Raw genomic sequence first — 25,367 nt, 5'->3', positions numbered from 1 at the left:
GACTGTCTCAGATATAGTTTATAGTATTGTGTGGACTAAACAAAGCTCTATGACATCATGTGCTGATATAGTTACCGTTAATTACAACATGCTTTTCTCAGTGAAGATGCCAAGGGAAAATAAGAAACCTGAATCTACTTTATGGTGATTCGAGGATGAATGGAACCAAAAGAGTTGTTGTGTCAAAGAACGTATCAAATTATGCTCTATTTCCCTAAGGAAAGATTTCTCTCTAGGAGAGGAGATGAGAGGAAGGCTCTTTGTGTTGGTTAGACTTTTACTACTTCACTTTTGAATAGCCACTTAACTGATGTTCAGGTCTTCCTGTTGATTTAGTGTAATGCTGGTTTGATGAAATTTCATAAAAGTGTGCTGTGCATTATTCTGTTCAAAAGTCCTCCATGGCTCCCTCCTCATCTACCAGATGAAGTCAAAACACCTTACTCTGGAACTTATTCTAGCCCTTCTGTTTGACATTCCGGTACCTTTGGGAAGGAATGAAGGGGCCCTTCATTCCACTAAATGGATTAACTTTCTATATCTTACACAAACATTGCCCTTTGCTACCTTCCCACATGCTATTTCTTCTATTGGCAGTGTCCCTTCATCTAAACTGCACTGTCCATAACCCTGGCCCTGTTTCAGATCTTCCTCATGAACAAAATACCATGCTAGGTACTGAGGCTGGATACAAGGAGGTAGAAGATAAAGCTGCTTGTGAGAAATGTAGAGTTTGGTTGGGGAGAAAACACAAACTATGTACAATTAAGTGAGAAAGATTTAATGATAATTCAAAACAAGAATGGAGAAAAGAAAATAAAGCAGTACCTGATTGTGAAATGATTTATCTAGGCAAAAATTGCCTTGGGAATTTGAAGTACAGAGACATCACTTTTAATTAGGAACACTGAAAATTCCTTTACACAGATAGGATTTAATCTGAATCTTAAAAGATAGAGTGGATTTTTATAGAAACGAGATTTCTGTATGGAAAGAGTGTCATGAGGAATATTAAATTATGTTCATGTCTAATGAACAAGCTGATTTGAAAGGAATGGGAAGTTCATGTAAAGAAGTGATGAGAGACAATACTTGAAGCCTATTTGGAGGCTCACTGGGTACAACCCTTCCTGACAATCTGATAAGTAACAATTTTATCCAGAAAGCAGTTGGGAAGAATTAAAGATTATTGAGTAAGAAAAAATGTGACCAAAATAATTTATTAGGAGGACATGTGAAAGTGTCTCAACAGGGGGATGAGACCAGAAGCAGTTAAACCTGTTTGAAAGCTATCAGAGAAGTCCAGATATGGACTAAGTGCCTCTATTTTAACACTTCAGTCCCTACAGTATTATTAGTGGTTTGCTTATTTGTTGTTAAAACTAGATTGTGAATGCCTCTATAACAGGGGCTCAATCCCCTGCCTTTTCAGCACCCATTACATTCCAGGTACAGAGGAGTATTTGCACAACTGATATGAATAACTGAGATGAAAAGATGGAGAGATTACAAAAGGTCTATCAACGGAATTGCTGACAGATTGGAGGAATGGGGAAGAAAATAAATCAAAGATTTTTTGAATTTGGGAGGATGGTGGTTATTGTTAACAGAAATAAAAAAGTTGGGAGGGGAGCCAGTTTTGAGGAACAAGATGAGTTCTGTTTATATACATTGAGTTTGAGGTGACTAGTATATATTTGTATAGAAATATAGCTCTAATTATTGGAAATGAAGTCACAGGTAGAGAGCAGCATTTGGGAGCCATCTAGAGAAGAAAGGTAGTTGAAGCTCTAAGTATCTGTAAGTGATCTACTATAGAGAAACTGTCAAGAAATAAACATAGGTGAGAGACTGAACCTTGAAGAACACCAATCTGGGGGAATGTGGTGGGGTGGGGTAGAGAAGAAGAGGAGATACAGAGGGAATGATCATAATGGTAGGAGGAAAGCCAGGATGGTGTGGTATTGCAAGTGCTAAGGTAGAAAAAGGTCGACAATGTCAGTGATTACAAAGGACAAAAGGAAGTCAGGAAAGGCCACTGGATTTGGTAATTAGGAGACTTGTGATAACTTCTGAAATTATCAGTTCTTTTTCATTCATTAGAGTTGAAGGAAGAGAAGTCCTATTTTATAATATTGAGAAGGACAGCAGATGGTGAGACAGTGAAGCCACAGGTTACACGTGTACCTGGAGAAATCTGTGACTAATAAACAGGAAAAGTGCCTTTGGAAAAATTGGGGAGACTTGTACATATTTTTGGCATAGGAGAGAGCAAGATATTGAACCTAGTAGAATAACTGAGAGCAAAAAATCCTTTATGAGTTTGAGAGAATGTGGGAGTAAGGGGACAGGGCTAACCTTTTGAAAGGAGAAACTCATACAGGAATCAAAGATGCTTGTAGAGATTTAGCAGTGGAAAGTAGGGAGGATGGGGGAGATAACTGCTATTGTGTTAATCTATGGCATTTAACTTACCCAATCTTTTTTTTTTTTTTTTTAAGATTTTACTTTAAATTTATTTATTTGACAGAGAGCGCACGCACACACAAGCAGAGGGAGCATCAGGCAGAGGGAGAGGGAGAAGCAGGATAGAAGCAGGCTCTCCGCTGAGCAGGGAGCCCGATGCACAGCTCTATCCCAGGACCCTGGGATCATGACCCGAGCTGAAGACAGACGCTTAACCCATTGAGCCAGCCAGGCATTCGTAACTTACCCAATCTTGCATTGCAGTTAGTTGTGTATCCACCTAGCACTCCCCTGTTTCTCCATGGTAGGGATCTTCACTTAATATCTTGGCATCTTCCAGAATAGCTCTGAAGAGGTTCTTAGTAAATATTTAATTTTCAAATGAATGGATGCTCTTCAGATACCCAGAAGCTTGAGATTCAGCCATTTTCAACAGTTATCCCAGTTATTCTGTCAGAGCTTCTTTTTTCCCTCCTTTCCTACACTGTTCTCTATGCTCATATCTGCAAGCACCACTGAAGGTACGTTGGTAGCATTTGCAGTTATTTTAGTAGGTTTTAATTGTGTTTTCCAAATTCTAGAATAAGAAGGAAAATGCTCAAAAATTTTGTACTACACATTTTCTAAACTGAATTTAAGGGATTTTTTTTTTCATTAAGTGAAGTTATTTGATAGAATAGTTCTATAAAAGAAGAATATAATTTTGGCAAAACCTAAACATTGTTAAGTTTCTAAATGACTCTGCTGGCTACAGTTAATTATTTGGTATTGGTAACTATTATCTGATTCCTAAAATTATGCCTAACCTCAAGGGGAAAGTATATTCAAAAATTAAAACTCTCATTTCTGGTAAAATGGCAGGTATCCTGAAAAATAACACAGAAACAACTAGAAATATCATATTAATGAAACAAACATTTTATTTTTTTAAGCCACATTTTTAATGAAGACTTTATTTATTTATTTGAAGAGAGCAAGCATGAGGGGGGGAAGGTAAGAGGGAGCCTCAGTAAGAGGCTGAGCAGGGAGCCTGATGTGGGACTCCAACCCGGGACTCCAGGATCATGACCTGAGCTGAAGGCAGTTGCCCAACCAACTGAGCCACCCAGGTCCCCTGAAACAAACATTTTTTTTTTTTTTAAGATTTTATTTATTTATTTGACAGACAGAGATCACAAGCAGGCAGAGAGGCAGGCAGAGAGAGAGAGGGAAGCAGGCTCCCCGCTGAGCAGAGAGCCTAATGCGGGGCTCGATCCCAGGACCCTGGGATCACAACCCGAGCTGAAGGCAGAGGCTTTAACCCACTGAGCCACCCAGGCGCCCCTGAAACAAACATTTTAAACTACATGATTGACCTCTGTTTTGTGAAAGAAAAGAAATCCCCTGGAAGAGAAAAAATAAAACTAAATACCTAGGTAGTAAAATTGTCCTGAGGGCATTTGCCAGTATTAGAATTCCAGAATGTTAAGTTTGGGGTTTTTATTTGTTTGTGTGTTTTAGGATTTCATTTATTTATTTGTCAGAGAGAGAGAGAGAGAGAGAGAGAGAGAGAGCACAAGCTGGGGAATGGGCAGAGGGGGAACTCTATGTGGAACTTTCCCCCACAACTCTGGAATCATGACCTGAGCTAAAGACAGACACTTAACTGAGTCACCCAGGCACCCCTAGAGTGTTAAGTTTTAATAGCTACAAGATAGGAAATGAGCCTAGGCTCCAAACAAAGCGAGGAATTAGAATGGAAATCCTTGGGGCACCTTATTGCCCTAGTCGCAGGAGCATGTGACTCTTGATCTTGGCGTTCTGATTTTGAGCCCCACATTGGGTGTTTTTTATTGCTTAAAAAAATAAAACTTAAAAAAAAGGAACCAAAATCTTTACCCCATTGTTCCTCATAGGACAGGGTCCCTTGATGACTGAAAATAAGAAAAAAAATCTGGTCACTGAAAAATCTTCCTTCTATTAGACTAGGCTACTGGTCAGGGAGGAAAGAGGATAAAAATCCCCTGAGAATTTATAACCACATTTCTGATAAGATAAAACTAAAATAGTGGACAATATATGTGTTAGGTAGGAAGGGGGTAATTCGAACTGAAGTTTTTTAAAATCATTGAATTATTGAAGAGAAGGATAGAAATCAAGATTAACATTAGACTCTAAGTATATATGTTAAAATGTTAAGGACAGCTATTGAAAGAATGAAATAGAGTGCATAATTTCAAAAGCAGTAGAGGAGAAAATGAATTTTTAAAACTTGATCAATCTGAGCAGACAGAAAATCAGGAAAAAAAGCATTTGAAAAAGTGAGTAGAAAACACACTAAGATGGTAGAAATAAAATCCAACTATACCAGAGAACACAATGTTTAAAATGTTAAAAGGTAAAGATAGCCAGACTCAATTTCTTTTTTAATGTTGCGAATGAGAAAGACATAAGGACCCAGAGGGTTAAAAGTAAAAGGTTTGGAAAAAGATATCTTTGGCAAATTAAAGAATGCTAGCAATGATATGAAATCAAGATAAAATGGGACTTTATGACAAAAACCATTACTAGGAATAAAGGAGGTCACTTAATGATAAAATGTAGAAATTCCTAGAAAGATACTACAGTCTTGCATGCATCCAATAACAAAGTCTCAAAATTTATAAGGCAAAAGTTGACAGAAATATAAGGAGAAATTGATAAATCTACAGTTCTATCCACAGTAATTAGTAAAGCTATAGAAGACATAAAAAACACAATAAGCGGGGCGCCTGGGTGGCTCAGTGGGTTAAAGCCTCTGCCTTTGGCTTGGGTCATGATCCCAGGGTCCTGGGATCGAGCCCCACATTGGGCTCTCTGCTCGGCAGATAGCCTGCTTCCCTCTCTCTCTGCCTGCCTTTCTGCCTATTTGTGATCTCTGTCAAGTAAATAAATAAAATCTTAAAAAAAAAAAAAAAACACAATAAGCTTGAGTTAATGGACATGTATAGAATCCTGAATCCAGCAATTATATAGTCTTCTCATACACATATGGGATCTGCATGAAAACAGTCCATAGACTGTGGACATAAACAAATCTCTATAAATTTCAAAGCCTTTGTATCATACAGAACACATCTCTTGATCATAGTTGAACTAAGTTAGACATTAATAACAAAAATTTACATTAAAAACCTTTCCTGGGACACCTGGGTGGCTCAGTCAGTTAAACATCTGCCTTTGGCTCCAGTCTTGATCCTAGGGTCCTCCTTGCTCAGTGGGGAGCCTGCTGCTTCTCCTGCTTTGTGCTCTCACTCTCTCTGACAAATAAATAATTAAAATCTTAACAACAACAAAGAAACAACACACCTTTACTTTTAGAAACTTTTAAAGTTGCTTATCTATAACTCTTTAGTCAAAGAAGAAGTAATAATAAAAATTATAAAATAGAACTGAACATCCTGAAAACAGAACATATCAAGACCTGTAGGATATTGTGAAATAGTTATTAAGTGAAATCTAACAGCCTTAACCTTTTGTACTGAAAGGGAGAAAAGCTGAAAATTAATGAGCTAATTAAACATTTATCTCAACAAGTTTAAAAAAAATACACACACACACACACACACACACATACACACACATCCAAAGAAAGTTTAGGGAGAGAAATAATGAAGATAATAGCAGATGATAATGAAATGGAAGACAGAAATACATGTAATAGAACCAATAAAGCCAAGACTTTTTGGGACGCCTGGGTGGCTCAGTCGGTTAAGTCTCTGCCTTCCACTCGGGTCATGATCCCAGGATCCTTGCTCAGCGGGGAGCCTGCTTCTCTCTCTGCCTCTGCCTTCCACTCTGCTTGCTTGTGCTCTGTCTCTCTCTCTCTCTGACAAATAAATAAATAAAATCTTAAATAAAAAAAGCCAAGAGTTGTTTTATTAGAAAGTTCAATGAATATAAATAAAACTGTCAAGATTTGATCAAGACAAAAAAGAAAGCACAAAGAAACATGTTAGAAATGAAAAGGGGACATAATATAGAAAATCAGAGTCTTGAAAAATAGGACTCTCTCATGAACAACTTTATGATATTTGAAAATTTAGAGAAAATGGACATCTTATTTAGGTGGGAAGAGGGAGAGAAAGAATCTTAAGCAGGCTCCACACCCAATACAAAGCCCTACACAACGCTTGATTTTGACCTGAGCCAAAGTCAAGAGTTGGACATTTAATTTTCTGAGCCACCCAGTCGCACTGAGAAAGTGGATATTTTAAAGAAAGGTGTAATTTATTAAACCTGCTATGGAGGAAACAGAAAATGTAAGTAGGCTTATAACTGATAACCGTGAAAGAGAGTGAATCAGTATCTTAAAATCCGTCATCTATTGTGGTTTGATTTCTCATGAGGCTTGACTTCTGAAAAAGAATGAATGCTGGATTACACTTGCATTACTATCTCCAATCAGTGGCAATTCAGTTTTTCATGAGAAATGAACAAATTAACTTTCTGATATTGAAACTGAAAAAGAAGCAAAAAAATCCTAAGAGTCATGCTAACCCCTAAGTATGGCAGTTAAATCCCTATTGAGTCCCACAGGTGGTCATGGTTCCCTTTGTGTTTAAGTCTTACATCCTTCATTTAGGGAATTTCCTTAGAAAAAGAAAAAACTTCTTTCAGAATTTTTTCTGAGCAGGATGTACAAATAAAAATTTTAAGAAAATCAAGCTGAGGGGCGTGTGGGTGGCTCAGACAGTTAAGCATCTGCCTTCAGCTCAGGTCACGATCCCAGGGTCCTGGGATCCAGCCCCATATGAGGCTCCCTGCTTTGTGGAGAGCCTGCTTCTCCCTCTCCCTCTGCCTGCTGCTCCTCCTGATTGTGTTTTCTCTCTGTCAAATAATAAATAAAATCTTAAAAAAAAGAAAGAAAGAAAACCAAGCTGAACAGATCTCTAAAGAAAATGAAAATGAATAAGTTATCAAGAATTAAACCTTATTATATTTAAATGTGCTTCTGAAGAAAACCTGGAAATTTGTGAATTTTCAAAAAGAATGATGCCTAGAAGGAAATACCTCAAAACTTTTAAACCTAAGCTTTCATGAAGCTTATTTATCAAAATCTCAATTACTCAAGAGTAAAATTAATATACATAAAAAGAGCGATTCTTAAACTTAACTAGATGTTTCACTTTAATTCTATATGTGAATTAGAAATAACTAGAAAATGTATTAAATTTTTATTTAAATTATTAAATTTTGTATTGAACCATATGAAATTGTATACTAAATGATATTTTACCATTTGAACATTCAAAAAAATGGCAAGTCTATATGACCAATGTGTTTTTTAAAGGAGAAAAGAAAATGTGTCCAGACTATGCCGAATTATTTTTTAGTTGTTTATAAATTTATTTATTATTATTTTTTATCCTGTTTTAATATTCCCTGCAAACAAACAAGAATTGGTGCAGTTGGTTTATGAGAACATTGCAGGAGACATATTTAAATTCTATTTACTGAAACTTGCTTTATACAAAAATTGAGACAGAGATCACTATTATTCAAATCTTGCATTATTTCAAACCTTATTCAAGACAGCAGTTGCAGAACACTGTACTGGGCAGGAATGTAGTTTGGTACCTGAACCTAAACAACATGTAATCAAGTAATATGAACTTCTACAAATGTATTAATTGGAAATCAAAGAAATGTCAACAATCAGTGCTGGTTTTATGGAAGTAGATGAACTGACACTGATAATGAAGGTCCCCTAAGATTTGGCAGATAGGTGAAAACCATTAGCAAACACAAATGCAGGGGAATGAATATGGCCAGTTTGAGATCAAAGATCATCTATCTAAGGCAATTTGTTGGAGAGTGTTGACAGAATAGCGTGACTATGAAAGGTCGGGCCAGGTGGTTTTTTCCAGTGCCTGACTGTCTGAAGACCTCTAGGAAGGTAATTACATCAAGAAAGTAATGTTTTAGGGAAACTAATCTGGTAATGGCAAGCTAGATAGCTTTCAGCAGAAAAAGACAGGAGCCAGTGAGATCAGTTAGGACAGTCCTGCCATGTTCTGTGTGAGAAGATAAAAAGTCTAGGACTAGGGTGATAGATAGTAGTGTAAATAAAGGGGACAAAATGAAGCCAAAGGCATTTTGAAATGAGACTTGGCAGTGTTGGTGGCATAAGTAGTACAAATGAACATCACAGGATTCTCCTTTTTCTGATACCTTTACTACGAAGTGATGTCCAATGTAAATATTTGTTGTTTTTGTACAGCGCTATATGTATATTTGGTCCTCAGTATATGAGTGAGTGCTCGTCTTTAGAGGCCAAATATTTGTGTTTTCAATATTTCAATACTTTCAGTACTTTTTTATTAATGTCTGTTATGGAATAAACTGCAAACTAGCCTTTTTAAAATTTTTCTTTTATTTTAATTCAGTTAATTAACATGTAGCATATTACTAGTTTCAGAGGTAGAGTTCCATGATTCATAGTTGCATATAACACCCAGTGCTCATTACGTCACGTGCCCTCCTTAATGCCCATCACCCAGTTACCCCATCCCCCCACCATCAACACTCAGTTTGTTTCCTTAGTTAAGAGTCTCTTATGGTTTGTCTCCCTCTCTGATTTCTCTTTTTTTCCCTCTCTTCCTCTGTGATCCTCTGTTTTGTTTGTTTTCCATTTCCCTCTCTTCCCCTATGATCCTCTGTTTTGTTTGTTTTCCACAAACTAGTCTTAAAAGACCCTGGCATAATCAAAAGACCAATTTTTTTTTTAAGATTTTAAAGATGAATACTGAAATCATGGTATGAATAAATCAAAGATTTTACCTACAATTATATATAAAACATACTAAATATGAGAACATGTTAAGTTGGTTATAGAAAAGTTGAAAGTTCTTACATCTCTTTAAAGTTAGAAAGCATAGTGCCTTCCAGAGTTGAATGTAAATCTTATTCACCAAATGAAGCTGTGAGATTAAGAGAGCCTTACAAATAACTGGATTGAAATCTTCAAAATTGTCATCTTATGTTGAATGATGTTCTCTTATTTAAAGATTATTCTTTGTAAAACCTAAGACCTTAATGCTATTTATCTATTTGTGTCTCATAGAATTGAACTAAGTAGTTATCTCTCCACTTAGGTGTATTAAAGATTACTTTAGGAGGATAGAAAGACAGAGTTTTGTTTCATTTAATGCCCAATTTTTTTAGAACAGTTTTAGGTTCACAACAATATTAAGAGGAAGGTACAAAGACTTCCCATATGCCCTTTCCCCACCTATGCACAGCCTCCCCATTACCAATATTCTCTGCCAGAGTAATATATTTGTTATGGTTGATGAATCTGTATTTACACATCATAATCACCCCAAGTCCATAGTTTACATTAGGGTTCATTTTTGATATTGTACATCCTCTGGGCTTGGACAAATGTGTAATGACAAGCATCCCTCATTATAGTATTATACAGAGTTTTTTCACTGCCCTGAAGATCCTCTGTGCTCTATCATCCCTCCCCCTAAGGCAGGTTATTTTTTGGAGGGCTTTTTAATTGAAGGAATCAGTAGTAGATATTTTTTATGGGTTGTTTCTGATTTTGCTCATATTTTTTCACCACTGCATTAAAACACCTCTCTCTCCTTAGCCCATTTCCTTTGTTTCTTGTTTTTTTGTTTCTTTGTTTCTTGACTAGAACGTTGTTATTAGCATCAGTGTTCCAGGATTGAGAGTTTTCTCTGATGGACTTTTTTTTTTTTGCAATCAATTATCCCTCAAAGAATATAATTTAATTCTTTTTTTTTTTCATTTGTACATGTATAGTGACAAATGTTAACTAGAGTTATTGTGGTGATCATTTCACAAGTATATGAATATTGAATTATGTTGTACATCTGAAACCAATATTATTCTATATGTCTGTTACATCTCAATTAAAAAAAAAAAAAAGGAATGCAGGGGCAGCTGGCTGTCTCAGTCAATAGAACATCCAACTCTTGATCCCAGGGTCATGAGTTCAAGCCCCACATTGGGTATGGAGCCTAGTTTATTTATTTATTTTTAAGATGTTATTTATTTGAGAGAGGAAGAGTGTGAGTGGGGCAAGGGGCAGAGGATGGAGAACCTGACTCTGCGTTAAGCACAGAACTGGACTTGAGGGCCCCCACCCGAGATCATGACCTGAGCCGAAATCAAGACTGAGCCACCCACACATCTGTGGGGCCAAGTTTTAAAAAAAAAAAAAAAAAAGTTTGTTTTTAAATAAAAAAAGAAGGGGCGCCTGGGTGGCTCAGTGGGTTGAAGCCTCTGCCTTCGGCTCGGGTCATGGTCCGGGGGTCCTGGGATGGAGCCCCCCATCGGGCTCTCTGCTCAGCAGGGAGCCTGCTTCCTCCTCTCTCTCTGCCTGCCTCTCTGCCTACTTGTGATGTCTGTCAAATAAATAAGTAAATCTTTTTAAGAAAGAAAGAGAGAAGGAAAGAGATGGAAGGAAGGAGGGAAGGAAGGAAGGAAGGAAGGACATATCAGATTTACCTAGAGAGGTTTTTTATAAATGTTTATACCTAGGCTATACCCTCCCCTCCCCCAAAGGTTGTGATTCAGTGGGTCTGAGCTAGGCATCTGTGTTTGATTGAAAGCTCCACAGCTGAGTTGAATCCACAGCCAGGCTGGCCAATCACCGGTTAAGTGGAATACAACGTGATAACACACTTTTTTAAAATTTAAGGATAATTAACATACAGTGTCATATTAGTTTCAGCAATTTTGTATGTTACTCGGTCCTCAACACAATAAGTGATTTAATTCTTTTTAAAGTATGAAGAATCATGTGCATAATAGTTAAAGTTCTTTGGAGTTATTTTTAGGAAGAGGAAAATTGGAGTTTCCATGATTATTTATCTTATTTCTTCTCCGTTACAGCCCATTATACAAAACACTTGGAGAACAGGATAGCATGCATGGTAATTAAAAAGTACAGACTCTAGATCCAGACTGTTTGAGTTCCAATCCTGATTCTCCCTTTGACCAGCTTTGCAAACATGGGCAGAGTAATAGAACCTCTTTTCTTTCCTTATCTGTAGTAGGAAGTGATAGTCCCTGTTCCAGAGAACTGTTGTGATGATGGAAGAGATAACTCGTAAAAAAACATTTAGCATGTAATAAGGAATCATAAATGGTAGTTTTGGTGTAGCAGGTATCCTTGTTATTGTGGTTTGTTTGTTTTTTTGTTTGTTTGTTTGTTTGTTACTATGTTTTTATCGTAATTATTAAGATCCCTGGTAGATATCACTAAGAACCAGAGAAAGACTTTGTATTTGAAACTTCAACTACCATGTAAACATCCCTGCGCTGTTTTCTTAGCCTTTCTGGTTGAGACTGTTATTTGCACTAAACTATTCTCTGCTATCCCATCCAGTATCACCATGTAGAGAAATGGAATACTTGCGGGTGTCCAGGCTCCTTGACCAGAGAGAAATCCTTCCTCCTATTACATTAATAAGAAGAAAGTTTTAAAATAATAACAATAATAGATAATAACGTTGCTGAAGTAAAGAAAAGGTGGGGAGACTGAATGGCTTTACTTACTAAGAATTCACCCCATTTGTGTACTTAGCACCGATTTGTTCGGATTGAAGTAATTGTGGAGGCCATGCAAACTTGAAAGGTCTGCTTGTTTGAATGAGGTGCTGCAGCCTAAGTGATACAGATTGGATGAATTAAAGTGGCTCTGGGCATTTGTATTTCAGAGCAGCTGAATGGTAGTGACTGTCAGTACACGGGCTTTAAAGCTATAAAAATGGGATACAGCAGCAAATGTCCTACAGAAAAGCAGGTAGATGAAGTCTATAAAACGCCCCGGTGCTGTGGTGTTGGCAGCTTTATAAATGCAGTCTGTAATTTTCTTCTCTTTGTTCTTGTCACTTTTCCTTTACAAAATTGTTCTCTCCCCAAATCTTTTAAGGTCTCATTACCTTTAAGAGTCCATCAACAAAACACGCAATCCCATTTTCATGAAGCATTTTCTCTTTCACCTTTTGCCATTTGTTTTTGAGGTCCTTCTTTATTGAATCCATACAAATCCATTGCCTGATGCTACTCCTTCCTTCCCATTCTGTTCCTTAAACATCATCTCTGCTCCCATGGAAAAGAGTCCTCCTAATTCAAAATTCACAGCTGAAATAAATAACATTATTTGCTTATTTTATTCATTAATAACTTGAGCCACGACATAGCCAATCTTATATATTGTCGTCATTTACACAATATAAAGGCAAATAGATGATCGTGAATTGGGCTCATTCACAGCAACACCCTGAAATATCAATGACATGAATGGGTGCATGAACAGAGTTTGCTGTGTATTCAGTTTTCTGTTATACTTTGTTGGAATGTTATTGATTTTTAAAAAGGTTTTTGAAGTGAGCTGAAGAATTCCCCTTTTGTTGCCTAAATATAATACCAGAAATATTAAAGGGGCCTGTGAATAATTGTAATTGACAGAGCATTCACATTCATTCACGTTTTATAATTCCGTACACAAAATTACTAGGAATTGGCTTGGGTTGCCAGTCATGGGAAGTATTGAGGCATACTGTGCATGTCGCACTGACCGCACCCATGAGCAGGTAATGGTTTTCTGATCTCTCATAACTAGAGAATTTTGCTATAAGAAGGATATTTTGGTTCCTTACATCATTGTCCCCTTGTGCTCGCTTCAGCAGCACATGTACATCATTGTCCACCAAATTAAAACTTTCTACATTACATTACAGTAAAACTTTCTACATAAATGTCTTTCTACATTTTGATCATCTTTTGTGTTGAATTTTCTGAAATTACTTTCACATTGGTAAGTATTATTTTCTTCTTTTAAATTTGGCCCTGATGCTCATCTAACAGAGTAGTAATTATTAGGGGCTGCCCCAAGGATAAGGAAAGATGGCATCCAGATCCAGCACTTAGCACAAAACAAACTCAATATTAGCTAAAATAATCATAAAAATACTTCTGCCTCAAAGAGGTACCTAAATACTTTTTTTAAAGATTTTATTTATTTGTTTGACAGAGAGCTAGAGAACAAGTAGGCAGAACAGCAGGTGGAGGGAGAGGGAGAAGCAGGCTCTCCGTTGAGCTGCGAACCTGATGCGGGGCTCGATTCCAGGAGCCCCAGATCATGACCTGAGCTGAAGGCAGCCACTCAAACAACTGAGCCACGCAGGCTCCCCTAAATAAGTTATAGTACCTCTCTTTAGAGAAAGTATTTTAAATCATTTCTTAACAATGGTAACTCATCCTAAGAGTGGCAGACATTATCAGAATTCATGATACCTGACCCCGTTATTTATGTTAGTATATACATATATGATGTGATGGTATACGAACTTTGGTTAAATGTGATTGAACAAAAATAAATGCAGTCGATGCTTATTGATATTTGGCCATAAGGACAACAGATACTTTTCTCATCTAAGATATTTTCAGAGGCTTTTGGAACCTAACCCTCAGTTAATCCGATAAACATTAACCTTTACTCTCTTCCCAAACATAATATTCCAGAATTATTTCAGTAATTTTTCAGAGTCCTGAAAAGAAAATAATTAAGAAAGTGCCAGTAAGTATATCACCATAAGGTTTCTATGTGATTTGTACCTTTTGGTGAAATCTGTTTGACCAGGCTGTTTTTCACTTCAGAGTAGAAAGCTCAAGTCTTTACACATAGGCCAACAGAGCCTACCTGGCCTGAGCACACCTGCCCCAGTCTCAGACTTTCTTCTACTCTTTGTCCCTATTAACCGCAGTGCGACTGGCCTCCATGCTGCCCTTCACCCTAGAAGCTTCATATTGGCTTCCCTCTGTCTGTAGTGTTCTTCCCTACTAAACCTGCAGGATGACTTCCACATCTCCTCTCTTTAGCACAACTACCCATTCACTATAATTACTGTAATGAAATTACTACACCTCTCCATCTCCCTTACACTGTCCTACTTGTTTGTGCTCCTTGAGATACTTTTTGACAGTTGCTTCCTAATAAGTGAATTAAGGCCATGAACAACACAACAACTAGGTTCTAAAGGCAGAGGTTGACTTCTCCTGTTGAACAAGCATGTCCTCCACCGAAAGTGCCTTTGCCCCTGTGAAGCTCCAACTGTCGATTTCTTTGCCACACTTTCTAAAGAAGGCACATGAACAGGGAAGAAAACAGGTATTGTGTAGAATAAATGATGTTATGATACCAGACTTTGGATTTAGAGAGCCCCTTTCTTCTGAAAAGCTAATTTTGCACCAAAGCATATAAACTCATTCATCTTGGCTTCATCTCTGGTTGGTCTGAATAACCCAGTTTATTAATGAAGACCAGAGCAGAAAAGGTGAGATAGCTTACACCAGATCACACAGATCATTGGTAGAGCTGCTAAGAAAAGCATCCACATGTTCTCTTTGTTCAATTTATGTCCCATGTGGAGCTGTATTGCAGGTTATCTCTTATTAAGATAAGTGGTCACTTCATCTTGGTTCATACCCAATGGCACAGGAAATGAAGAAATAAATTTAAAACTTAACCAGGCTTTTATATTTCATAACTTTTTTTTTTGCCCTTCAATCTGAAGATGAAAAATATTTTTAGAGGATGAGAAAGTGAACAAAACAGTTTCAGACCTTTACTGGAACAATATTATAAGGTCTCTGTCTCAATCTTAGAGAGTGAGCATATTTAAAAATGACTGTGATTAAATATTATGATCATGAACAGAACAATAATTTTTATAGCGGATGAAAATAATGTGGTATATGTAGAATGAGAGGGGGCAAGGGAGAGAGCTGTCTAATTTTGGTCTACTGGAACCAGTATAGATTTTCCTTCCAACTCAGCAGAAATGTGGCTTTAAGAGCATAGTAGCTGCTTTCCTTTCTGCTCTGTGATTTAAAGTTAAAGGTAGCTGGACCAGTTTCATATGCAGGCTTCCCTGTGGCTAATCCAGCGAGCTGTTAATTCGGTCCTTGCTGAGGCTGCTACCTGGTTCTACGTGGCCATTGGTGCTTGGGGTATATATTCTTTTCTCGGCTTTGAAATAGTTCTGAATCTTCTGAAAATGAAAGAACTTGGGTATTCAAAGTCCTTTTGTGCATTCTCAGTTAAGTTGCATTGTTGTGGGGGCTGAGAAAGGAAGTGTGGACCTCTCATCATTAGTTAGTTAGCTTATTTCCGCTTTGCCCTCTTAGTGGCAATTGTTCAAACTTCAAGAAAAATTTAATTTCTCCTTTTTGAACCCAGTGGTATTCTTTAAGCTATGCCAGAGCTGTGATTTTTTTTTTCATGATGCAGAGACTCTAAAAGATAAAGAGAAGTACAACAAATAACATATTTGTTAGAGTTTAAAATATGGCTGCTCATTTTAGCCAATGTAATTTCACATTGTTAAAAGCCTGGAAATATATTTATTTAGTGAGTTCAGATGCCTGAAAACTAAAATTAGATATTTGAAAGAAAATGAGAATATAAGTTTCCATTTTTTCCCTTATCCAGAATATTGCAAATTAAGGAAAACTGTTTTCTGGATCATTTTATTCTTGCTAATGGAACTTATTTTCTCCTGGTTTGGTTTTTCCATCAATTATTCAGATATTAAAATATGTTATAATATTCAATCTCATGTATCTTCTAATTATAGGTCATTTTCAGAGGAAGGATGAAATTTTCTTTTATCTTTACCAGCCCCTTTCCCCACCAGCCAGCCCCCCATACATCAGGAATGCCTAACTTGGATAATCACTCTTTAAAGTCACGTTTCTAAAGTCTGAAGGTCTTGTTGTTCCGTGTGCTTTGCAAAGCTGATTTGTTTAAATTTGGTGCTTTGTGCCATTGCCGTGAATTTTAGCTAATTATACTGCCATTTTTTTAGAAGTCGTGTGTGTCTGATTCTGAAAATGACTTTGTACATTAAGGCTCATTTAACCACTGATGGTTTAGAGAGAAGTTGAGAGACTTACAGTTACTGGTTGTAATTTTATAACAGTGATAGCATGGGACTTTCTTGTACTGCAGGCATATAAGACGCTATGGTGGCAACCTCTCAGTCCTTAGGAATGTTGCAATTTGGCTTATGTTTTACGGGTCAAGATGTCACACAGAAGGTATGTTTAGTCATGGAAAGGAAATCAGTGTCCAGCGTGCAAAGATAGTAATAGGGTAAGCACTTCCGATTGGATTTTCATGGGAGGGATTGATTTGTGTACCTTACTAGGTCTGTGTAAAATGGTGTCCTTTTGGCACTAGCTGAATAGAAATTTCAGTAAATGTTTTATCTTGCTGCAGATTAGTGTAATACAGTGAAATTTTCTGTAACTGAGGGGAGGCAGTGGTTGGGCGTCTGCTAATAGCCTGAAAGTAACTAATGAGGATGTGCAGTTGGAACGATTGATTGAATAGCTGCAGTCCTGTGTGTTTCTTTCTCGCTTGCTCTCTGCAAGCTGTAGCGAGGGAGGGGGAAGAGCAAGACACAGGGAGGGAGCGAGAGAAAAAACGCTTTCTCTTAAGTGGAAGTAGCACGGATCCCAGGGGCCAGGAGGCCAGAAATGGAAGTTTAAACTGCATCTGTCTTTTAAAGGGAGAACAGCAGGAATCAAAATGTCAGTCTCCGGAGTCACGATTTACTCCTTATTTTTTAAGATCTGGAAGATAATACAGAATACTTTTTTTAGGATGTGTTTTTTTTCCTTGTCCATGTTGAGATTATCTAATGTTATCTGAGAAGCTGGATTCCTATATGTCTGTCAGTTGAAGTGGAGATGGGAAGCAGTTGTGATAAAGGTATAATATGTATATATCTATCATCTGTGTGTGCGTGTGTATGTGCATATGTATATATGCATATATTTTTATCACTCTATAAAAATTGTTTAAATGTAACCTGAATATAGTGTATAGTAATTAAATGAGAAAATATCACCTCATCTGCAAAATCCGAAGCTTGTTAGGTCAATTTGAACAGATTTAGGATTCCAGAGTAAGATTTTAGTAAGGTCATCTTGCCAGCACAAGGAGACGCTGGTCTATTTTTATATCTGCATAGGCATATATGTTGTTTTATCCTAGCAGCAGCTTTCGGTCGTCTCGTGGCCCTTTGGCTGCAGGCTGGTGAATCATCCTAGCTGCACAGGACTGAACTTTGACCTTTGTGCAGACACCATCAAATCATATGCAACACGAGACTGTATTTTGTTCCCAAGAATATAAAAAATGTCTTTGGATTCTATTAACTCCTATATTGCTGACAAATAAGGAAATAGATTCATACACTGTAAGAAAGCAATAGTAAATGAATTTATAGATATTAAAAAGAGCACAGAAAAATTACTTTTTATATGCGCACAGATATAATCTGTCATGCTAAAACAGATTTCTTAAGTGTGGCCAGGACTCCCTAGTGCCTTGAGAGTTTGAATACCACAGAGATAAAGAGATAAATCATGTGGAGATAGAATGTAATGTACCTTTAAAGCAAACTAATTTTTTTTTTTTTTTTTTTTTGGTGGGAGGAGAAAACCTCACTAATTGTACAATGTAGTCAAAGATCCTAAATTTTGGTTTCTTCATGACATTTCTTTCTTCTTTTCCAGAGGTGCCGGCAGAAAGGTCCCCCCGTAGACGGAGTATCTCAGGGACCAGTACATCAGAGAAACCCAACTCCATGGACACTGTAAATACCTCACCCTTCAAAGTACCAGTAAGTGCTCCTCTTCTCTAAAAGATATTTTACTTTTCTCTCCTTTCTTCTTAGAGTTAGAGACAGTTACTAGGGAATCAAACCATTTTACTCAAGAATTTCCTTAGAATACTGAAGTTAAAGGACAGAGTTACTAACCTACATAGATAAACAGTGGTTAACGTCCACTACTTTCAGCAGGAGGCTTATTAGATTTTAGGGAGTAATTATTTTTACTTGTGGGAAATTCCCAAAATATATAACAAAATATGTTAAATTCAAAGTCCTCTGAACTATAGAGTACAAATCTTTGCAGGATGCCCTTTTATCAAGTTACTAGCGAAAACCTATCACTGTTCTATAAAGATGCTAGTGGAGTTTTTTTTTCCCAAGTGGAAGGAGTTTTTTGGTTTTTTTTGTGTTATTTTTCTTGAGCTGGAGTGTAAACAGTGAATGATGGGACTCCTAAAGTTGCAGAGCAGATTATCAGAGAATTAGACAATTGTGAGTTCTAATCCTGAGACCTTGGCTTGTGCTCCCCTCAAGCCATCTTTTAGATCACCATCTAAGTGCTTAAGAAATGCTCTGGAAGAAATAACCCAGTTTAAAATATTTCTTACACTGATGAGGCAGTACAAAGAATCAGTATTAAATCCTGAATGCTGAGCTTGGAAGGCTATAAGTGATCAGGTCAGCTGACCACCAGTTACAGTTCTGGTTTGGGCCTTTTTGATATATAACTCTGGGTAACCCAGATTTTAATCCACCGGTTTTCTTTGTTTATTAAGTAAGAAATAGACTGTCTAATTAAATCATTTTATTAAAATTTATTATTTTAAAACTTGAAAAGTATTACTGCCATGAAGTTGGTCATTATTGTAGGTACAATGGAAATCAGTATAGAGTAGAAGTAGACTTTTCTATTGGGAAAAAAAAGATTATTTTGTTTTAATTCAGTTAAGTTAATATGTTGTGTTCTTTATTTGTATGTTCCAATACTTCTTCTTTTTAGTTGTATGACTATTTTATTTTTTTAATAGATAACCGATATATTTTTTTTAGATTTTATTCATTTATTTGGCAGACAGAGATCACAAGTAGACAGAGAGGCAGGCAGACAGAAAGGAGGAAGCAGGCTCCCTGCTGAGCAGAGAGCCGGACACCGGGCTCGATCCCAGGACCCCGGGATCATGACCGGAGCCAAAGGCAGAGGCTTTAACCCACTGAGCCACCCAGGTGCCCCTGGATGACTTTTTAAGTTGAACTGATATTTTGAACTATATAAACTGGCATTCATTTGTAAGTTAACCAAAATGAATGTTTTATTTTGGGTTAACCCTGAGGAGCAAGATTTGCTCTTCTTATATCTCAGTGCCTTGTAGAGTTCGTGGATATCTGTTACCATGACACCTTTCAAATGTTTACCAGTTCTCTCATTTTTAAAGGTCAGAAACAAGACTGGATTAATATTCTAACCAAATTATGACAGGAATTGTAAAATAACAGATTTCATCCCTTTTGCTGAGTTTCTCTGTTCCATAGACATGCCTTCCCACTTAAATGTTTGGTTGGTTTTTTTAAAATAATGAATGAAAAAGACTTTTTTTTCCCTCTCTTCCTTCCCCTTCTTATTTTCCTAATGAAACAGAAATCAAATATAGGGAAACTGACTATCCATACAAAGTGGTGAAAAGGATTGAGTTAGAATTTGAAATATTGATGCCATCATGCTAGAGTAAATATAATTTTTTTAAAAGTCAGTAACTGAAGAAAGATCCCCCTCTATAATATAGTACATTCAAGTACTTATATTGAATCTGAAGTTCATGACTGGGCTTTTTAAATTTAAATTAATTAAGAACAACAATTTTTACTTATATTTAAACAGTTGATAGCTAACTTAAGGTTTACCTTAATAATAAAACTAATTATCCTTTAGTAAAAGTAATAAACCAATGATGCATATACATGACCGCTAACACTACTTACAGACCATTTTCTCAGTTGTTATTATTTTGACAATCTCAGCCGCCTCATGGATTTAGAAATATTGAAGGAAAGAGGGGCCTCTAACTGGCAAACTGCAGTCTCTAAGTGCATGCACTTAGCTCTCTAGGAGAACTTAACCAGTCCTTACCTAAATAATTATTTGAAAAATAACCATCAGAACACACTAACTGTAATTTTTCGAAAGATGACAGTGAGCTGAGGGAGGAGGCAGAGAAAACGAGAGGTAAGGAGTCATAAAAACAATCTGAATCCACTTAGGATAAAGGCAAATAGCCCAGTGTTTATCAGTAATCCTTTAGAGTACCGTTATATTACAGGATGGATGGTGCAGAGTGCAATAATTGACATTGATAATGATGATCCTCAATCATTAAGAAGTGAAATTATATTTCTTGTGCTGGGCTTTTTTTTTTTAAAGTGTAACTGTGTAATATTGTGTGATCATACCCATTGAGAATATTTTAAACCTTGAAGATATGTGGTGCTTATAAAACTTGTTACCCAGAAAAATCTGGTTTGTGAAATACCTTATTCCATGATAATGCTGGATAAATAATTTATATTCTTTTAAAAGAAACCAAAATATGCTAGCTAGATGAGGCACTGCAATACTTGGATGTCTGTGGAAATACACTGTATGTTTTAAATTTCCATATAATACCAGTAGCTAATGTGACTTACTTAAATGTAATGCCAATAAGAATTATGTCTAGTTTTCATGTCAACACAAAATATTTTTGTAGTTAATATCACAACAGAGTCTCTGAATATGGGAAAGCAGTACAAAAAGGAACCAAACTTGGAGATACTTAACTAAGTTTATTACACAGTATCTCATGTTACTAACATGATTGTTTCCATGGAAATGATCCATGTTAACTTTCTAAAGGAGCAGAAGTGAGATTTAAGCACAAGTTCTTGTGGTTCTAAGATTCAGGTGTCTTTACCGTGGTGGACAGCAGGTTCACTACTTACCCAGTGGACTCTCCAAAGGGCCTGTTTTTCCCAGCTCCATTTGCAGGCAAATACCAAAGAGCAGATGAATAGTTTTTAGCAAGCCTTGACTAAAATCACTGACAGGGACACACTTACTGAGTGCTTACTCTGGGCGAAGTATTAGTGATCCACCAATTATTGAAACTCTGTTGGCACTAGGTCCTGGGGTAACAAAAATGAACACAACAGAATTTTCCACTCCCAGAGCCTTTCTAGTCTAGTAGCAAGAGACAGAAAAGTGACCAGATTCATAAGGAGGTAGATAAGCGTGGTGACAGATTTTTAACAATGCATTGTGTAAGCTGAGGCTTTGCTGGGGAGCCAGTATTTGAGCTGTTTCAAAAGCTGCGTGAAAATACTTGACAGGAAGAAGACTATTGCAGGCTGAGGCACTAGCATTTTAGGAGGACACACTTCATGAAGTGACTGAGCACCCAGCGAACATAAAAAGGGCTCAGTGAGGCATGAGCCAAAAAGCACGTAGGCAAAAATGGCAAGAGAGGAGGATGGCGAGATAGGTTGGGGCAAGACTGGGAATGTTTGTTTGTCAAGCTTAACTAAGTTTGGCAAGCATTAGAGACTGGTTTTTTGAAATATTTATCTTGGTTCAGAAACTAAACCAAAAAGGAGCTTGTCATGGACTCTCCAAAAGGGCCTTTTCCCACCTCCATTTGTATAAATACTGTGAAGTATTGGTAAATTACTTAACTTTTCCCCAAGTGACTCTTTTCCTCTTGCTGTCAGTATCCCAACTCAGGGTGATGGGTCAGGGACTGCCTGCCATTCAGCTGAGGCCCAGCCCAGCACCCACCCCAGGCTATCAGCTGAGCCTGCTGGTAGCTCTAGAGTAGTGGTTAGCTTGAGAAGCAGGGCGGGGAAGAGTCGCTTATATCGTGCGGACTGCTGGATGTGGCAGGAAGGAGCCAAGGAATAACTTACAGCAGTGAACCCAAAGCTGGGAAGCCCGAAACCTTTGTATATCTCATCTCCCAAAATGTGTATTTTAAAAAACTTAAATGGATAATCAGTACAACAGTGTATTCATGTGTATTTCTTAATTAGTCTAAGCCATCTTTATGCCAGTGGTAGACAGCAGAGTCAATACATTAAAAAAAAAATAAGCGTAAGAGGGAACTCATGTGGTAAGGCAAGGTCTTGGTTTTTAAGAACGTTTCAGTGTATTTGTACTTTTATCTAATCATAGCCGTAAGGAAAGCAGAGATCTGCAGGGTAGTTTTTCTATTTCTTCTGTTCATTCCATATTTCTTTACCTTAATTCCAGTTGCAATTGTTTGTTTGTGGGTTGTGTCACTCATTAGACAATAAATATCTCCTCTCATCTTTGTAGCTACCTCAGTGCCTAACACAGTACTTTGCGCACAGTAAGCACTCGGCAAATAATTGTTTAATGAATAAGATATGCATGAATTATTGAATGACCAGAATCAAGTGAGTATCTCACATTTACTCTCTTGGTATTACTGATGAGATCTCCGTCGAATGGATTGCTAAACCATTTAATCATCACTAAGCAATCATTTGGAGTAAATGAGTATACCTGTGCTGAATAGTTACATTTTTTTCTTCAACCAAGAGAGATTTTAAGGGCTATGGTATTTTATGTGTATAGTGTATACTGTGTCTACTTATATTGGGTAGTGAAACTAGATAGAATTCTTTATTTAATGATTTGTTTCTGTGGATATTTATTTGAGCCTTTTAGGTGCCATACATATGTGTAATTTTACAATGTTTTTGCAGATCTGAGTTTTGACTATTAGCTTCTTCAAGAACCATTTGTCATTTGAATAGTTGTTGCCTCTTTTAAAGAAGCTGTTTTTCATTTTTTTCTTTGGCATCTTGCTAGGCTTTTTGCAGTTGTCATATTTGTGTTTTTCTTTAAGTAAAACATCCATTGCATGTCTTACCCATTGTTAAAACGATATTGAAATGATATTACAGGGGTGATTAGGAAGAAAGGAGTAAACTAATACAAGTTATCCAGGTACTTAAATTTAATTCAGAAAGGGAAAATGATCACGCCTTGTAATTGCATATATTTGTTTCACATTGCTTGAGCTTTTGGAACAGGCTTCTTTCTTTAATGTTCTATTTATAAAGTGACTATTGATATTTATGATTTTTATATCACTGCTCCTTAGACGGTGCCATCAATTAGCTTTGGCTAAAAGAAAGCTGCTCGTGTTCCGGGCCAGGTGTTCGGCTCAGTGTTCTCATTTCCATAACACAGTGGTCTGAGTTGGCCTTCCATGTAAATGTAACACAATGCAGTCGCAGCTGCCTCGTTTGTAGTAGCTTTGAGCTTGGCTCTGAAAGAATTCAGGCACTAAAATATATGCCAAGACAACCAGAAAGCATAGTTGAACTAAGGCAGTAGCTGACTACTCCTTTGTAACCCTTCTTGTTCCTGTCACTGTGACACCTGAGCATTCCCAATCAGATAGAGTAGATACAAAAGACTGTCAGAAGATGAAAACTTTGTGTAGTTTTTAGAAAAGTAAAGCTTTGGAAGAATAAATATGGACTAAGTCAAATTCTTATGTAAAAAGAAATGTTACATTCTTTCTTAAGTTTTGAGATATGAGGCTCAGTTGGTATTGGTCTCTGTCTTGAATAGAATAAGTAAGATCAGTAAGATCTTCAATAAAATTTTTGTTTTTCCAAGTTAAACAAAGAGACAAAGCTTCATGCCCACTTGATAAAGGTCAAATAGCATTCGTTGTCAAAACCAGTGGTTTTCAACGCTGGCCCTACCTAACTATCACCTAAGGAACATCTCCAAAAACAACAAACGAGCAAAACTAATGCCTGGGCTCCACCTCAGACTAGTTCAGCCAAAATCTCTGGACTAGAACCCTGTATTTTGTGTTTTTTGAAACCTTCCCAGGTGACTCTGACATATACCCATGGTTGAGAACTATTTGTCCAAATGGTTGGTTAATATATTAGGAACCCCTTTGAGTCCATGCCTTCCCAGCAGACATCAGTGCTTTCTTCTGTATCTTCAAGTCTGGCGTAAGAAACTAGTAAGTGACATTTTTTTCAGTGGCCTGTTATTGCCCACAAATGCTGCCTTGTATATTCGTTGTCCTTCCAAGTGTTCAACACCGTCCGTTCAGATGACAAGTCTAAATTTACTGAATACTTTATTGTGGCATAGTGACCTCTGAACAGCCTGAGAATCTCAGTCTTAGGGGTGAAATAATCAATTTGAAATCATAGCAGCCAAGGTGCTATACCATTTCAACTTCTGTATTCCTCATTGCAGCTGCACTCGTGGACACTCAAAAGTTCTGTTCTCTGCTATTTAAAGATTCTGTACCCAACTTTTCCTCTCTTTGTTGTCCATCTGTATGGAGTTAAAATCCAAAGTAGGATCCCCCTGCTGTGGTACCTCTTTTTAATAGAGAGTGTATTTATATTCATGTATATGTGAATATACAGTATATGGATATATTCATATTATATGTCTATCAAAATAGGACTGCCAGAGGTAAAAATAATATAAAAAACAAGATTCTCAGAAAAGAAAAAGTAGAGTCTGAAGATATTAAATATTAATTATACCTTTAAATAATTTTTTAATCAGAAGGAGTATAATTTTTAATTTTTTAATAATAAATATCCTAGAAAATATAAAATTTGAAGCAGAGAAAAAATGAATAAGGTTAGATATGACCCCTTAAGAGAGATAGAAAGGAGATAGCAAATACCCGGAGAAAAGGGAACATGCATGGCAGGGAATATTGCCAAGATTCTCAACTCAAAAGAATCAAAAGAATGATGGAAGCTGTCCTCAACCTATGGTTATTCTTAAAACAGGTTTGCAGCAGTGCTATCTAATGATGATACCAGTGTATCCTTCCCAGGACAAGAGGGCTCTTTGGGAGAGAGAATGAGATGAACTCACTTATAGCTCATTCTTATGGAGAGTATACTATAAACCCCTCTTCATCAAAGCAAAGATATTTTTCTTCTGCTTTAATGGGGGAGTGGAGGCTTAACACCTTTGATTTCAATTAGAAATAAATGTTTTCAAGGGCTAATGTCCACTTAAAGTAACATGTAGTTAACCTCTAAGTACAACTATATTAGATGCTTTCCTCTTTCACCAAACTTAAGAAGCTAGATGGAGAAATGAAACCTTGCCAACTTCTCAGTTTTGCTGGTGTTAGCTGTACAAGAAGGTATTTTTGTACT

At 36.9% G+C, this 25,367-nt stretch overlaps 1 protein-coding gene across 4 annotated transcripts in view; it reads left to right on the top strand.

The window, feature by feature from the left end:
- Positions 1-25,367, top strand: part of LOC111150925 (RAS protein activator like 2) — a 348,227-nt gene that overhangs the window by 247,909 nt on the left and 74,951 nt on the right. For all 4 annotated transcript variants that reach the window (XM_022508616.1, XM_022508615.1, XM_022508614.1 and 1 more), the window contains exon 4: positions 18,055-18,161. In XM_022508616.1, the coding sequence (XP_022364324.1) occupies positions 18,055-18,161 (107 nt within the window). The remainder of the gene's footprint in view (positions 1-18,054; positions 18,162-25,367) is intronic.

Source organism: Enhydra lutris, unplaced genomic scaffold, assembly GCF_002288905.1.
Source record: "Enhydra lutris kenyoni isolate GAN:26980312 unplaced genomic scaffold, ASM228890v2 scaffoldscaffold24, whole genome shotgun sequence".
Lineage (NCBI taxonomy): Eukaryota > Metazoa > Chordata > Mammalia > Carnivora > Mustelidae > Enhydra > Enhydra lutris.
The sequence above is the reverse complement of the archived record's forward strand: the minus strand, read 5'-3'. Positions and strand labels throughout refer to the sequence as shown.